The 15,064-nt window shown below is 45.8% G+C and overlaps 1 protein-coding gene across 1 annotated transcript; it reads left to right on the forward strand.

The window, feature by feature from the left end:
- Nucleotides 1–1,444: 1,444 nt before the first annotated feature.
- LOC119357189 (NDR1/HIN1-like protein 12) lies at nt 1,445–2,455 on the forward strand. Its single transcript, XM_037624180.1, has one exon. The coding sequence runs from the start codon at nt 1,603–1,605 to the stop codon at nt 2,266–2,268; it is 666 nt and encodes a 221-aa protein (XP_037480077.1). The 5' UTR covers nt 1,445–1,602; the 3' UTR covers nt 2,269–2,455.
- The last annotated feature ends 12,609 nt before the right edge of the window (nt 2,456–15,064 follow it).

The following is a 15,064-nucleotide window of genomic DNA, read 5'->3' on the forward strand; positions in this document are numbered from 1 at the left end:
TTACCGGCACCGCCAAATTACATCTAGCTCACGCTTGCTTCTTCCTTATTGGCTCTAATATTATTGACTCTCAGAGCATCTCCAACAGAGGCGCTAAAAATAACCCGCGCTGGAAAAAACGTCAATTTAGCGCGCGGAGCATCTCCAACAGACGCTGTAAAATCCATCCAGCGCGCTGGGAATTTCTGCATCGCACGCGGGATATTTGGTGCGCGGCGTACAGCGCGCTGGACAATTTGAAGCGCGAAGACCAGCTGCTCCGCTTCCTTTGCTCGTCCCGCCTCGAGCTCGCCGCTACAGCCCTTCCCTGCAGTGCGCCGCCGCCACTCCTCTGCGTGCTCGTCTCTGCTCGTCCTAGCACGGGGCGGAGCCGACGCTGCCCTTCTGCTCGCCGGCTGCAGCTCGCCTCCTCGAGTTCGCTGGCCGGGAGCGCGTGCCGGCCGGGAGCCGCCGTTGCCCTTCTCTAGCTTGCTCCAACGATTTAGAAGGAAAGCTAAAGCTAGCTAGCTCGCGTTTGCGATTCACAGCAAGCTTAGCTCGCGTGTGGTGGCCGGCGGAAGATGATTTGCAAGGTCAGCAAGCTAGCTTGCTCCAACCATTGGGGACCCAATTGCATTTTTATTTTGATCAGATGGATTTATTTGTAAATGTTTAGGGACCTGTTTGCTGTAGATATATTTGTGGCGCTTTATTTTTTAGTGCGTCTGCTGGACTGCTGCGCGCTGTCCTCTACGCGCTATATTTTTGTGCCTCTGCTGGACTGAATCGGCCACGGCGTGCTAAAATTACTAAAATGGCGCTGTAAAATTATTTTAGCGCGCCGTTTGTTTGGGCTTCTGTTGGAGATGCTCTCAGCCTCACAACTTGTTTTGTGTGGAGAATTGAGACGGGCAAGAAGAAGAAGAAGAATAGTATCGATCAATCATGGCATGGCATGGCTAAAAGAAACGGAGTGTTCTTCTTGCTCGGCACGTTTAGGGCGAATGCGCGGGCGGCCGCGCACACTTGCGCAACGTGTGCGAAATTTCGCGTTGGTTGCTTCCTTTTTTTCTGCTTTTTTTTGTATCGTATCGGAGGAACTAAAGGCGCCCCTTTTCGCCACGAATCATTGCTGCTCTACCTAGCTTGGAACTGAGCACTCACCCCCCACCACCATCACCATTAACCACCTCTCATCTGCCGTTCCTTCAGGCTAGCTTACGGTTCCACCACTGCTAATTACTCTCTGACAGTGGCGTATCAACTAACATGGCTGAAAAAAAAGACCAAGTACTCTGACCCACCATACACACGCTCTGCAGTGTGCACAAGCAGCTGCGACAGTAGTTTCGCACACTGACCAATGCTGATCCTCTGCTCCTCCTCCTCCTGACCCCCCAATCAATCACCAACCTCCCTCCTGCCGCTGCCTCCCCCGCCCCGATATATAACCCACCTCCTCCCCAAGTGCCATTTCTTCTCCCTTCTCCTACCTCCTACACATCCTCGAATCACAACCTCACACCTCCTCCCCTGACCGACCACCCCGCAGCTAGCTTCGCGCAGCCAGCACCGACCGATCGCACGCTAGCTGCTGCTGCTGAGGCGACCGACCGGTTATCCATGGCGGTGAAGGACTGCGGCGGGCACAAGGGCGGGGGCTGCGAGTGCCACCGCCGCCGGCTCTACCGCAAGTGCTGCGGCGCGCTGCTGGCCCTCGTCATCCTCGCCCTCTTCATCATCCTCATCGTCTACCTGGTGCTCCGCCCCCACAAGCCCCGCTTCTACCTGCAGGACCTGGCGGTGCTCTGCCTCAACGTCACGCCGCCCACCTCCGCCTACCTCTTCACCACCATGCAGGCCACGGTCGCGGCGCGCAACCCCAACGACCGCGTCGGCGTCTACTACGACGAGGCGGACATGTACGCGGAGTACAAGGGCGTGCCCATCACCGTCCCCACCCGCCTCCCCGTCGCCTACCAGGGCCACCGGGACCAGTCCGTCTGGTCGCCCTACCTCCGGTCCATGGACAGCGTCGTGCTCCCGCCGCAGCTCGCCATCGCGCTGGCGCAGGACGAGACGGCCGGGTACGTGCTGGTGGACGTCAAGGTGGACGGTCAGGTGCGCTGGAAGGTGGGCACGTGGATCTCCGGCCACTACCACCTCCGGGTCAACTGCCCGGCCCTCATCAGGGTGAACGAGGGCAAGGGCAGCTACGGCGCCACCACCGGCGGCGGCCCCGACTACTTCCGCTTCCAGCAGGCCGCCGCCTGCGCCGTCGACGTCTGATCATGCATCATCGGTTCGACCTCCACCGATCCATGCCTGTGTCCAAATTCAAATTCAGGGGAATCGATTGATTGCTTTTCTCTCTCTAGTTTCTTTCTTGCTTCTTTTTAGTCTCTTTTTGACTTGTTGATCGATTGGTTAAAGAAATGAATGAAAACAAAAGGTTGAAGCTTCGATATCGATAGTAGCTTTTCTTGTTCTTCAGTTCAGAATTCGGTTGGTTGGGTGTTGGAGTCTAGCTAGCTTGGAGTGGAAGGGAAATTCATGGAGTAAACGTGAAGTGCGTATCTCTCTTTTTCTCCGGACAAAATTGATCTATTTTTCGGGATATTAAGTGAACAGTGTCGCTCAAGCTCTCGTGCATAATAAGGCTTACTTAGGATTTTTGGTTCAGTAACTAACCAGCTGGTTTAACAGTTAACACGCTTCACGCGTGAAGTTCCTTTTCTTTTTCGTCTGATTCATCGCGGTAGTTCGTGGTCGAGAGATACGGGCTTTTCTCTCGGATCTTGCCTTTTGGCTGAAAGTGTTTCTTTGGAGAGCCATCAAGGTTAGCTAGCTAGCTGATCACGCCCGAAATCCTGCTGCCTAATCAGTGTACGGGTGCCCTGCTGCTTAATCAGCGAGAGTGATCTAGTGGACCAATTAACAGTTAGCAGCTAGGTACGTAGCTGGCTCAATTGGACGCTTGGCTGCAATGCAAACCCGGGCACGCCACCGCGCAGTACACGTACGTACTTGCTGATGGTGACCTAGTAGTATGTAGCCGCGATTATCTTCTCGGTCGACCTCTTGCCACGAATTTCTGCGCGGCCGCATGTGTACTTTATGATTTTGACTTTAAAGGTCGAGACCCTGGTATCGATCCTTCCAAGTCACGCACCGCACGTCTTTGCAGAAAGAAAGGCACAAGCAAAGTCGCCACGGCTAACTTGAAATCTGGTGGATGACTTTGCTAAGCATGCATGCATTGACTGGATAGATGGTGGCTTAATAATTCTGAACCCAGTTGGGTAGATTAGATAGAACGTACGGAGTGCTCTGCTTAATTCGATTACAAGTTTAGCTTGCTTGTTCAGACTTGATTAATTGATCTTGGCGCATGTGCTACGACTACGATAGTAGTAATGGTTGGTGGATCGATGGACGGTTTGGTACCAAATGCTGGCATGATCAACACGGTAGCTACTCTACTCCAGCTTGAAATTGAATACTCCTACAAGGCCGTAACGTCGGTGGCTCACACACAAATGTACACCTTTTGAGCTAGTAGTAGCAGCTAGAGTGGTAGTGGTAGATGGTGAAGAGAATAGTGGATGTATGCTAGTCGTAGCAGCTAAGAAAGAACTTTCTGTTACAAGTCCCTTTCCCGCGCTCGCGCATCAACTGCTCACACCTGCCTGCCTGCGCCCTCCATCTGTAATGCATGCCGTTCCGGTCGGTGCAGTTGCGGCGTACTGTGGGATGGATACATGCGTATATAGTTGGCTCCATGTACCCGTCCATGCATGATAATGTCGTACCCATGAGTTGGGACGACATCGTCCACATGTATATTACAGCCCTTTTCCAATGCGGAAAAGCGTGCCCATGAGTACGTAGGTATTCTTAACTAGTCTAGCTACTAGTCCAACGGTAAATATATGTTGTGAAGAACAAAAGGTATACTAGTAGTGAAGTTTGAGTAGAGTGAGGTGCACCTTTGTACCCTGCTGCTAAAGTGGTTTGGAACCGTTGACTTTAGCAGCTCAGCTCACCTTCCTTGAGGTTTCACTAAAGGGGTCGCAGAGATGAGAAGACTGGCTGCTGTTACAAGACAACCCAGGCCCGAGTACCTAACTTGTGGACGAGGCCACTATTTCACCATTAATTTCGGGGTGTCCGAGAAGACATGATTTGTGGAGGAGACACTAGGAGAGGCCGTTTGGGAATGATCACGACGATGATATATAGGAGTAGGAGTATGGAGTCTCATATATGCATGCATGCATTCAAGTTATAGCTGAGCATTATTACAAGAGAAAAGATTGGACAAAAGAACAAGAGATGATTTAATCTATATATACATGGTCCGGCCGAAGTACACCGGCACGGTCACCGGCCAAGATCATCAGTACCACCGTATATATATTGCCGTATCGATCTAACGATTTTGACTGCTTGGGCCGGACTGTTTCTGATCTCGATGTCGTCCTAGTACGATCTAGGATTGGTCCCAGCTAGCTATGGAGGTACAAAAAAATCCACCATCCAGTGTGGTGGACGGTGGAGTGTTCCGTTATTGTAACACTGCATGTGGATGGGCTCTTTACCCCAATCCTTCTTTTTTTTAAGACAGCCCAATCCTTCTTTAGTATACAATGATACGCTCATTTGTTTGCATTCTAGAAAAATGAAAAAAGGATGAAATTTTCCAGCGCATAAAACACCTGGGAATATTGTGTGTGTGTGTGTGTGTGTGTGTGTGTGTGAGAGAGAGAGAGAGAGAGAGAGAGAGAGAGAGAGAGAGAGAGAGAGGTCAGAGGCTTGCATTCTACTCGTCCATCTCCACGCATGTGCCAACAGGGGAGGGTCGATCGAAACAATCATGCGACGATGATGATACAGCTGCGTACGTCCGTCCGCCGAACTGAAGGACCAGATCGAATGTACGGACGCAGTATGAGCGTGGTTGGGAGCCAAGGACACATACACACGGCATCGGAAGCTTCTCCTTAACTTCTCTACCTCCTACTATGTCACTGGTGCCAAAACAAGGGCAATGCAACGCCAGCTACTTGCTTGGCTCAATTAGGGTACTCCACTCCTAGCTGCCAGAAGCGGCTAGGGGTACCCGGCCATTTGGTTGTTGGCAGATACACCGACTAGTCCATTAGGACAACTCAGAGAGAGACAGAAGAGGAAGCCATGTTAATCAAGGACGGATGTCTCTTGATTCCTACCGCCATTGTATGGGCGGGCTCCATGTTAGAACACATGCAACGGCAACAGCCACATATAGGAAATCATATATTAAAGAGTACTCGTTGCAAAGATCGCCCCAAACCCCTAGGTTGCAACAAGTGGCGCGCTGCATGTGCGCCACTTGTCGCAACCCGGGCGTTTTCTCTTTTTTCGTAGATTCGCTTATTTAAAATGTTTTATCTCTTAAACTGTGCGTCCAAATCTCGAACCGCTTTCACTGTTGAATTCATCGCATCGAGATCTTTAAAACTAGATCCCATGTTGATAGATTTTGACGAACTTTTTTTTCACGAAAAAAACCAGACGAAAAATCCGAAAAAAACCCGAACCAGGAGCACGGGTTTTTTTCCCTTTCCGAAAGAAGCACGCCCGTGTCTCTCGCAAAATCACAACCGTGCCTCTGACGGAAGCAAAATCATGACTCTCACAGAAGAAAAAAAAAAGAGAAAACGCATTTTTTTTGTTTCCGAATAGGCACGGCCGTGACTCTCGCGAAAGAAAAAAGGATAAAACGCGTTTTTTTTCATTTTCGAATAGGCACGGCCGTAACTCTCGCGAAAGCACAACCGTACCTCTCGCGGAAGCAAAACCATGACTCTCTCGAAAGAAAAAAACCGAAAATATGTTTTTTCCATTTCCGAGAGGCACGGCCGCACTAGTAGAAAACAGGGCTTTGGTTCGGCAAGAAAAGAGCATTAATACCGGTTGCATTACGCACCGGGACTAATGTGAGCATTAGTCCCGGTTCAAGCAGCTAGGGCACCGCCGTACGGGCATTAGTCCCGGTTCAAATGGGTCCTTTAGTCCTGGTTGGTGCCACGAACCAGGACTAAAGGGTGCGATGCCCATTAGTACCGGTTCGTGACACGAACCCGTACTAAAGGTTAGACCTTTAGTCCCGGTTCGAGCCACCAACCGGGACAAATGGGGTTGAGGCATTAGTACCAGTTCGTGGCACCAACCGGTACTAAAGGTAGACCTTTAGTACCGGTTGGTGTCACGAACCGGTACTAATGGTGCAATTTTCAAATTCTACCCTCCTGTATCGCCTTTTCAGTTTTGTAAAAAGCAAAAGAAAATGATAAAAACTTGAAAAGTTAAAATCCTTCGAGATGTAGTTATGTTACTACATCTACTAGTTAGGAAAATTTAAAAACTTAAATTTGGACATGTTTTGCAAAAAGTGTAGGAAAAATATAAAACGGCTATAACTTTTGCATACGATATCAGAAAAAAAACGTATAATATATCAAAATGTTCAGCACGAAAATCCGCATCCGATTTTGACAGCCTACGACTTGTTTGCAGAATTTTAGAATCTTCAAATTCTAAAAGGAAAAAAGTTATGCTCAAATTTTAGTTTTTTTGAATTTTCATTAAATCTGGTCAAACTATGGTCAAACTACTTATTCAAGAAGTATTAGTGTTAGTAAATAATTATTCAAGAATATTAGTGTTACTAAATAATTATTTCAATTTTTTTGAATTTTGGTCAAATCTGGTCAAACTATGGTCAAACAATGGTCAAAGTACTTATTCAACAACAACAACAACAACAACAATTGTTTTTTAGAATGATGGTTTTAAACTCAAATAGTGAAATGTGTGACTTCATGCTCAAGCTAAACTCCTGAGAGTTAATAGGATTGACATCTTATTATTGTCAGGAAAACAACATGTGCAGACTTGGAAACAAGGGAGAATAGAACTCGGAAGTTAAGCGTGCTCAGGCTGGGGTAGTGAGAGGATGGGTGACCGTCCGGGAAGTTAGATTATTTGGAATGATGAGGAGTGATTAGAGATTAGAGGTTAAATTGAGCAGTGATGAGGGGTGATTAGAGAATAGAGGTTAAAATAATTCAGAAATTTGAAAATTCAAGAAAAAATTCAAAAAAATCATAAAATTTCCTTATGAACCGGGAAAAATGGACCTTTTTCTACTAGTGTCGTGACTCCCGCGAAAGCACAGCCGGGCCTCTCGCGGAAGCAAAACTGTTACTCTCGCGATTTTTTTTGAAAATTCAAAAAAATCATAAAATTTCCTTATGAACCGGGACAAATGGCCCTTTTTCTACTAGTGTCGTGACTCTCGCGAAAGCACAACCGTGCCTCTCGCGGAAGCAAAACTGTGACTCGCGAAAAAAATAGAAATCGCGTTTTTTTCGTTTTTGAGAGGCACAGCCGTGACTCTCACGAAAGCACAACCGTGCCTCTCGCGAATGAAAAAAAATAGAAAACGTGTTTTTTTTCATTTTCGAGAGGCACGGCTTTGACTCTCGTGAAAGCACAACCGTGCCTCTTGCGAAAGCAAAATCGTGACTCTCATAAAAAAAACGTGATATTTCGCACAAAAAAGATTGAATTTTTTTTATCGAAAAGCTAAGGAAGACCGGTGAAAAACCAAAACGTTGAAAAAAACTAGAAAAAAACCGTTTAAAAAGCCGAAAACGCGTGCGGAAAAAAAATCTAGAGGGAGCGTCCAGAGCACGACACGTGGCGAATGGGTGAGAACGCGGCAAATAACGCTGATCGTTGCAAGGCTCCCAAAGAAGCGCTAGTTAACTAGTTGCTTTCCCACATATATGTACACGGCATACAAAATTTACAACTGATAATCCGTGAAAAATAGGGCCACGCAAAGTTGATCCAACAACCGTGTGCACGTTTGCAGGGCTCCAAACTTTCAAAAGGGTCGTATTCGGAGAGTTGGATCGGGTGAAAGGTCAAAATATGGGATAGCCATTGGGCCTCATCCGATTCATCAATGATGGTTATGACAAGAAGAGGCAATGTATTGCTAAGTATAATTAATGCATTAATTGATCCAGACAGTGGGAACTGGGATGAAGCTCTAATCAGGAACTCGTTCGTGCCATTGGATGCAGGGGGAGTTTTGAATATAGCTCTATCGGATAAGACAAAATATTATTCCTTTGCGAGCATCAATTGGTTCCAAAATAATACACTACTAGGGAAATCCCTAAAGGTAACCACTTAGTAGTGGCACTGGTTATTTAGCCTGCGCTACTGCTACGTCTAAGAATTTATTCCTCGTCAGTTCCAGTTTGACTATTCTTGTAGCTGGCCCATTCTACTGAACTTGTCGTCAAATAATTGAATTTACATTGTGCTTAATAGCCCATTCATACTGTGGGAGCTATGTCTCACTTATTGCAAGACATAGCTTCGGCTCGCCTCTGGTGTGGCGAAGCTAGGCCGGCCCAGTACTATAATTGTTGCTTTTTTCCTCTGTGGTTTTCTTATAGGGGTTTCACTATTTTGCATTGATTTCTTTGGTGTTTCTTTCTCTTTTTATTCCCCTGTTTTCTTCATTTTCTTTGTTTCTCTCTTCGGTTTTCACCGGTTTTTTGGGTTTCTTTTTTTTCCTCTTAACTACTTTTTTCAACAGATGTATGCATTATTTATACACATTGTACATTTTTTATCTACGCCGGGAACATATTTTCGACACGTTTACAATTTTTCAAATACATGTTTTGACGTCTAATTTTTCACGCCCACTACATTTTTGGTGGATTTCTTGTAATTTGTGGTGGGGTCGGGTTGTCGTGTCCGACATGACGGATGCGCCCAGTCACGTCTTGCCTATCCATATTCGCCTTAAATTCGGGCTAGATATGAGAGGTGCTGATCAGCCTGGGCATTTGATACCTGTTTGAGGCGCCTGTTTGGATCGATTTTTTTATAAGGCAGTGACCAGGCCATCCGCCCGGGTATTTGAGGGGTATTTAAGGCGGCCGGTTATAGATATTCTTAGTTCTTAGTTAGGTACTCGTACTTGATACTGCTGGTGCTGATGCACTGTTAATCAGGTGACGTGTAAGCCTGAGATATGAGAGGTGGTTAATGGTGATGGAGGATGGAGGCATGGAGCTAGCAGTGGGCCTGAGACGGTGAGTGCCACGCTAGGTTTCAAAAGCAGCAATGATTGTGGCAAAGGTTGAGAGGCGGGGTTGAGCTTGAGGAGAGAGAAAAGTGAACATTTTTTCTTTTTAGTGAGTGATAAAATAAAGGGACGGCTTAGTTCCTCAGCTATGTTACAAACAAAACTTTATTGAAAAAAAAATGTTGTGGGTACAAACCGTTATGTGAAGGTACTAGGAAATTAACGTTGGCCTTCCCTTGGCACTCCTAGTAGTAGTAGTAGGAGCAGCATTGTTGTGCGTGTGGGAGCGGATCAGTTTCTGAGTGGGTGGCGGGCGGTGGGTGGGGCGTCTACATCAGATGGGATGCAGCCAACACAATCCCAACGGAAAGCTAAAGTGGAAGAATCAGAATTCAGAAGGAGAAGGAGAAGGAGAAGGAGAAGAAGAAGAATCGTAGTACGAACACGGGTCCGCGTCACCTTGGTTCGTGCATGTGCATGCAGCTGCAGCTACACCCCCACCCTTTTCCATCTTGAGAAAAACGCGGGAATCCTGCGGGTACGCAACGCGGCACAGCACATGCATGGTATGGTCCGATCGAGCTACAAGATCGGCATGCGTGCATATCGTCAGTACCACGCACCACGGCACGTATGTATTGCCAGATCTGTCCTACGAGTTAATTCCGCGTGTCGGACTATTTCTAATCTACTCTAGATCGATCGTCCCAGGCTAGATATGGACGCACGGCAACATTTTCACATCACCGTGCCAGCATATATACACCAGAATAGCAGATCGACCAAATTTATTTCCATATGATCAACCAAGCACCCGGGCTGCACGGGATTATCATGTGAGAAAGGGGAGCGACAATATATCCTTTAGACCCACGGGTTCTACTTATTCATCTCACCATATGCATGCATGTGAGGAGGGTCGATCATGAACCAAAACAATCATACGAAGACGACCACGATGATAAGCTATATTTAGGTACATCCGTCCGCCGAATTCAAGGACCCGATCCATTGGAAGGACGCACAAAGTGTGGGCGGAGAGACGCGGTCACACGGAATCGGAAGCTTCTCCTCCTCCTCCTCCTCCTCCTCCTGCTCTTGCTCTTCTCTGCATGCGAGTCGTCCGTCGCTCGTGCCAAAACAAGGTGCACATATGCAACGCCAGCTCCTTGCTTGATTCAATTAGGGTACTCCTACTAGTAGCTACCGAGAAGTGGCTAGAGGGACTGGTCATGGGTGTTGGCACATGATCGAGTAGTCCAAGTTAAGTACAACTCAGAGAGAGAGACAGAGAAGGAAGCTAGCCATGTTACTCAGAGAGAGACAGAGAAGAGAGCACATGCAAAGATGCACAATATCGCAAGCAGAGCAGGCCAGCAGCCACACATGTACACGGGATGCACAAGCAAGCATCATATGTTGGAGCTTCAAACAAATGATGTTTTTTAGGGGTTAAAAAAACATCATATGTTGGACGTTTTACAACGGACTAATCCGTAAAGAATCCCAAATGATAAGCCTATGACTCCTGTTCTGTCTCATCGCATGATGATGGCCCAACCGATCGATCACGTGGATCGAAATAAAAAACAATATAGCAAGGGAATGCAAACTAATACTTTTTTGGTGAAGGAAAGATTTTTTTTTAAATGAAGGCAATAAAGGACCTTGCATGACAGGAAAGAAATGCAACACCTCCCATCGACTTCTCAAAAAAGAACTCCCATCGACAGGCAGTCATTGATGAGAACCACACACATAAGAAAGAAGTTCACTGCAGTAAAAAACAATCAGCTCTGCCACGAGGACTCCACCGCGTGAATCCACCTCGACGTTTTGAAGCTGCTTGAACCACCTATGTTCAGGGGCGGAGCTACAGGATGGCCAGGATGAATCTTGAATGAGCCTATATACTTATGGAGTTCTAATTGGGCCCAATAACACTTACCTATCGACCCAGGGATGAACGCAAGTAGGCCCTCGTCCACATCGAGTAGAACCAGCCGTGGAGCCGCCTCGTCCCAACGCCCTCGCACAGCCATGCCCTGACCCCTGCCTCGCCATCGCCGATCGCCGCCTCCATTCACCGCTCCTCCCTCCTGTAGTCCTGCCTCCGCAGGTTAACGGCTGCCGTGGTGCCGCCTAGTCGGCATCCTAGCTTTCCAGCTTCCAGCACAGCGGTGGTCACCCCCGATTTGAGGTATCCAGCTCGGAGCTCGCCAACTGCCCTCATTCCCCAATTTTACTTTAGTGCTTCTTCTTTAATTTAGGGTTTTACCAGTACATGAACCAATTAGCGTTGCATATCATTTTGTGTTAAATTGTGTCTTGTGATTGGTAGAAATGAAATTATTTTGCAGAATATTGAAGAATGAAGAAGACAGGGGATGCTGTCAAAAAAAAAGAGGACAAGGGACACTGCTTCTGTTTTTCATAGTGCTTTCAAGATAGGGAAGAAGAATCCGCCGGATGTGGCCGAAGAGAAAACCAAACAACTTCTCAAGGTAGTATGTACTGTCAGTGGTCTCATGTAGTATGTACTATGTAGGCTTTTTTTATGCAAAACTGAGATTTAATTGAGAATTTTAGTGTGTTTGTAAGACCATATTGATCCATTTCTATGTGATATTGCTAATTAGTTAGAATGTTCACATGTCATATTGCTTATCAACAAAAAAAATTGGGGTGTACCAACTTGTTATCAAATGCTAGCTCCGCCACTGGCTGGGTTGTCCTCGATATGAGAACAATGAATGAAATGTTAGCTACAAAAAAGGCAAGGTACTTGGATCCGCAACAACTATGTCGATGAAGCAGGAAATCGGCACTCGCTATCATCGCGGAGGAAGAATAATATTCTCCTTGCAAAAGAACCATCACATCACATGATAGAAAATTAATATTCAACTGAAGAAGACCCTGCTCCCCCTCCCACCCCCAAAAAAAAAAACACACATCACCAACGCCCTCATTTACACCACCCAGCCCTAGATCGATGCTCTCCCATGGTCACGCGACACTACTGAGGGGGCATAGAACCAAAACTCTAATCTTCACACCTCTTAGCCGCCTCTCTCAGTATAGAACCCAAACCTTCGTTCATCACGACAAACTAGTGTACTTTTGTTTTTTGAACTAACTAGCTTAATTTTTGAAGAGCTTAGTTTATGTTGAACCATAATTCTTACATGGGTTGGCACGGTTGCATGTTCGTATAAGGGCCCCAGCGACTCAGTGGCCTACCGGGCCACATAGAAGGATTTATATCTCGTCAATTCCAGTTTGACTATTCTTGTTGTTGGCCCATTTAGCTGAACTTGTGGCCGATAATTGCATTTACATTGTGCTTAATCGTCCACTCATACCGTGGGAGATATGTCTCACTTATTGCAAGACGTAGCTCTGGATGCCTCTGTGCAGTGGTACTAGGATGGCCCAGTACTATACTTTCCACATGAGGTTTGTTCTATCTGTGGTATTCTTATTGTTTTATCATTATTTTCATTGGGTTTCTTCTGTTTTTCTTTATTTTCCTATTCATTTTCCTTTTTCCCTACCTTTCTTCAGTTTCCATTTATTTTCTTCGATTTTTTCCTTTAGTTTTTTTTTCAAACACATGTATAGATTTTCATACACATTGTACATTTTTAGTTACATTAGGAACATTTTTATACATCTTTAACATGATTAATTTTTTTAAAATATATCTCTTGATTTATAATTTTTTTTCCTATGCATTTTACATTTTTGCTATACATCTGAAACATTATTTTTATGCATATTTAACATTTTTAAAATAAATTAAAATTTTCATAAAATACATATTTTTGAGTACGTGTTAAAAAAGTTCATATAAAGTGTAATCATGTATTTGAATGAAACAAAGCATTTTCTTCAAACTGTGCGGACATTTTTTCCATTGTATAAACATTTTAAAATGTATTGTATATTTTTTAATGGTCCAAAACAATTGTTTTTTTCAATGACACGAACCTTTTCTTACATTGTATAAACATTTCTTTTAAACATGTCAACAGATTTTCAGTGCCATAGTTTTTTAAAACTATCAACAATTTTCTTACATTGTATAAACATTTCTTTTAAACATGTCAACAAATTTTCAGTGCCATAGTTTTTTAAAACTATCAACAATTTTATTACACTGCAATATCATTTTCCAAATTCATGATTTTGAAAATTACTATAAGGTACAAGGAAATTAACGCTGGCCTTCCCTTGGCTCTCGTAGAAGCATTTTTTTTTGAGAGAGATTGTAGGAGCATTGTTGTGCGTGTGGGAGCGGATCAGTTTTCTGAGACTAGTCACAGCGGGGAGTAACTTAGAATAGTAACATATGCATGTTACTACTATGTTACTAGTAACATATGTGTTGTGTCATGCATCACTTTATTTATTAGGTTATAGATTCATTTTTTCTTTATATGTGTGATGTTACAGTAACTAGCTATGTTACCACGTGCCTTTTTTTCTTCATTAATTATATGTCACATCATCTATTTTGCCTAGAAAAATATGATGTTACCATATATGTTACTTCCATTGTGGGTAGTCTAAGTGGGTGGCGCGCAGAGGGTGGGGTGTCCACATCAATGGGATGAAGCAAACACAATCCCAACGGAAAGCTAAGGTGCAAGAAGAATAAGAAGGTGGAGGAGAAAGGGAAGAAGGATCGTCGTACGTACGGTCCGCGCCACCTTCGTTCCGTGTGCATGCAGCCCCACCTTTTTCCATCTTGAGAAAAACGCGGGAATCCTGCGCGTACGCAACGCAACGCGGCACAGCACATGCATGGCCATAGCATGGTCCGAACGATGGAGCTAGGACACCACGGTCCACGGCCAAGATCGACATGCATGCATGCATACATATCGATCGTCAGTGCCACGTACCACCACGCGTCTAGGATATGTATATTGCCAGATCTGTCCTGCGAGTTAATTCCTCGTGTCGGACTATTTCTGATCCAGATCGATCTTCCCAGTAGTACGATTTAGGATATATCGGCCCTGCTGGCTAGAGATGAACGCGCAGAAACATCAATTCGTACATCACCGTGCCAGCGTATAGTATAGCAGATCGATGGACCAGGGTGTATATGATCGATCAAACGCACTAACGGCGCGCGGCCAGAGAATATCAGTAGGTGAGCAACAATATATCCTTCACAGCCTATCCATCTCTGCATATCCATGCATGCATGCATGTGCCAACAAGGGAGGGGCGATCATCAATCAGAAACAATCATAGGAAGACGACGGCGATGATACGCTACGTCCGCCGAATTCAAGGACCAGATCGATCACAAGGACGCACAAAGTGTGGCGGAGGGACGTACGCGCGCGGTCACACGGAATCGGAAGCTTCTCTTCCTCCCTCCTCCTACATATCTGTGCCTGTGCGTGCGAGTCGTCCGTCGCTCGTGCCAAAACTACAAGGGATTCATTACTGGTTCGATTTGGGTACTCGTAGCTAGCTACAAGAGACAAGCGGCACCGGCCGGTCATGGTTGTTGGCAGATGGTCGAGTTGTCCAAGTTCAGGACAACTCAGAGAGAGACACACAAGGAAGCCATGCATGTTCATAAGGACGGACGTCTCCGGATTCCTAACGCCATTATATCGGCGGGCTCCATTCGAAACCACATGCAACGATGCAAATATATAGCGCCATTAATCAATCAGAAGCAGCAGGCAGCTGGCAGCAGCCACTACATGATTCTCAAAAAAAAAAAAAAGAGGTCACTACATGCATGGTGTGCACAACCAAGCATCATGCTATTGATAGACGTTTTACAACTGACCAGTGCTAGTCAATTAGAAGATCCATACAGAATAGGGGGCCGGCAAAAGTTGATCCAACAACAATGCATGTGAGCCTGCGACTCCTGTTCGGGCTAACCGCACG

This window comes from Triticum dicoccoides, chromosome 2A, assembly GCF_002162155.2.
Source record: "Triticum dicoccoides isolate Atlit2015 ecotype Zavitan chromosome 2A, WEW_v2.0, whole genome shotgun sequence".
Classification (NCBI taxonomy): Eukaryota; Viridiplantae; Streptophyta; class Magnoliopsida; order Poales; family Poaceae; genus Triticum; species Triticum dicoccoides.

Bases quoted from the DNA above. Each gene is read 5' to 3' on its own strand.
- LOC119357189 (XM_037624180.1), top strand. From the start codon at position 1,603: ATGGCGGTGAAGGACTGCGGCGGGCACAAGGGCGGGGGCTGCGAGTGC.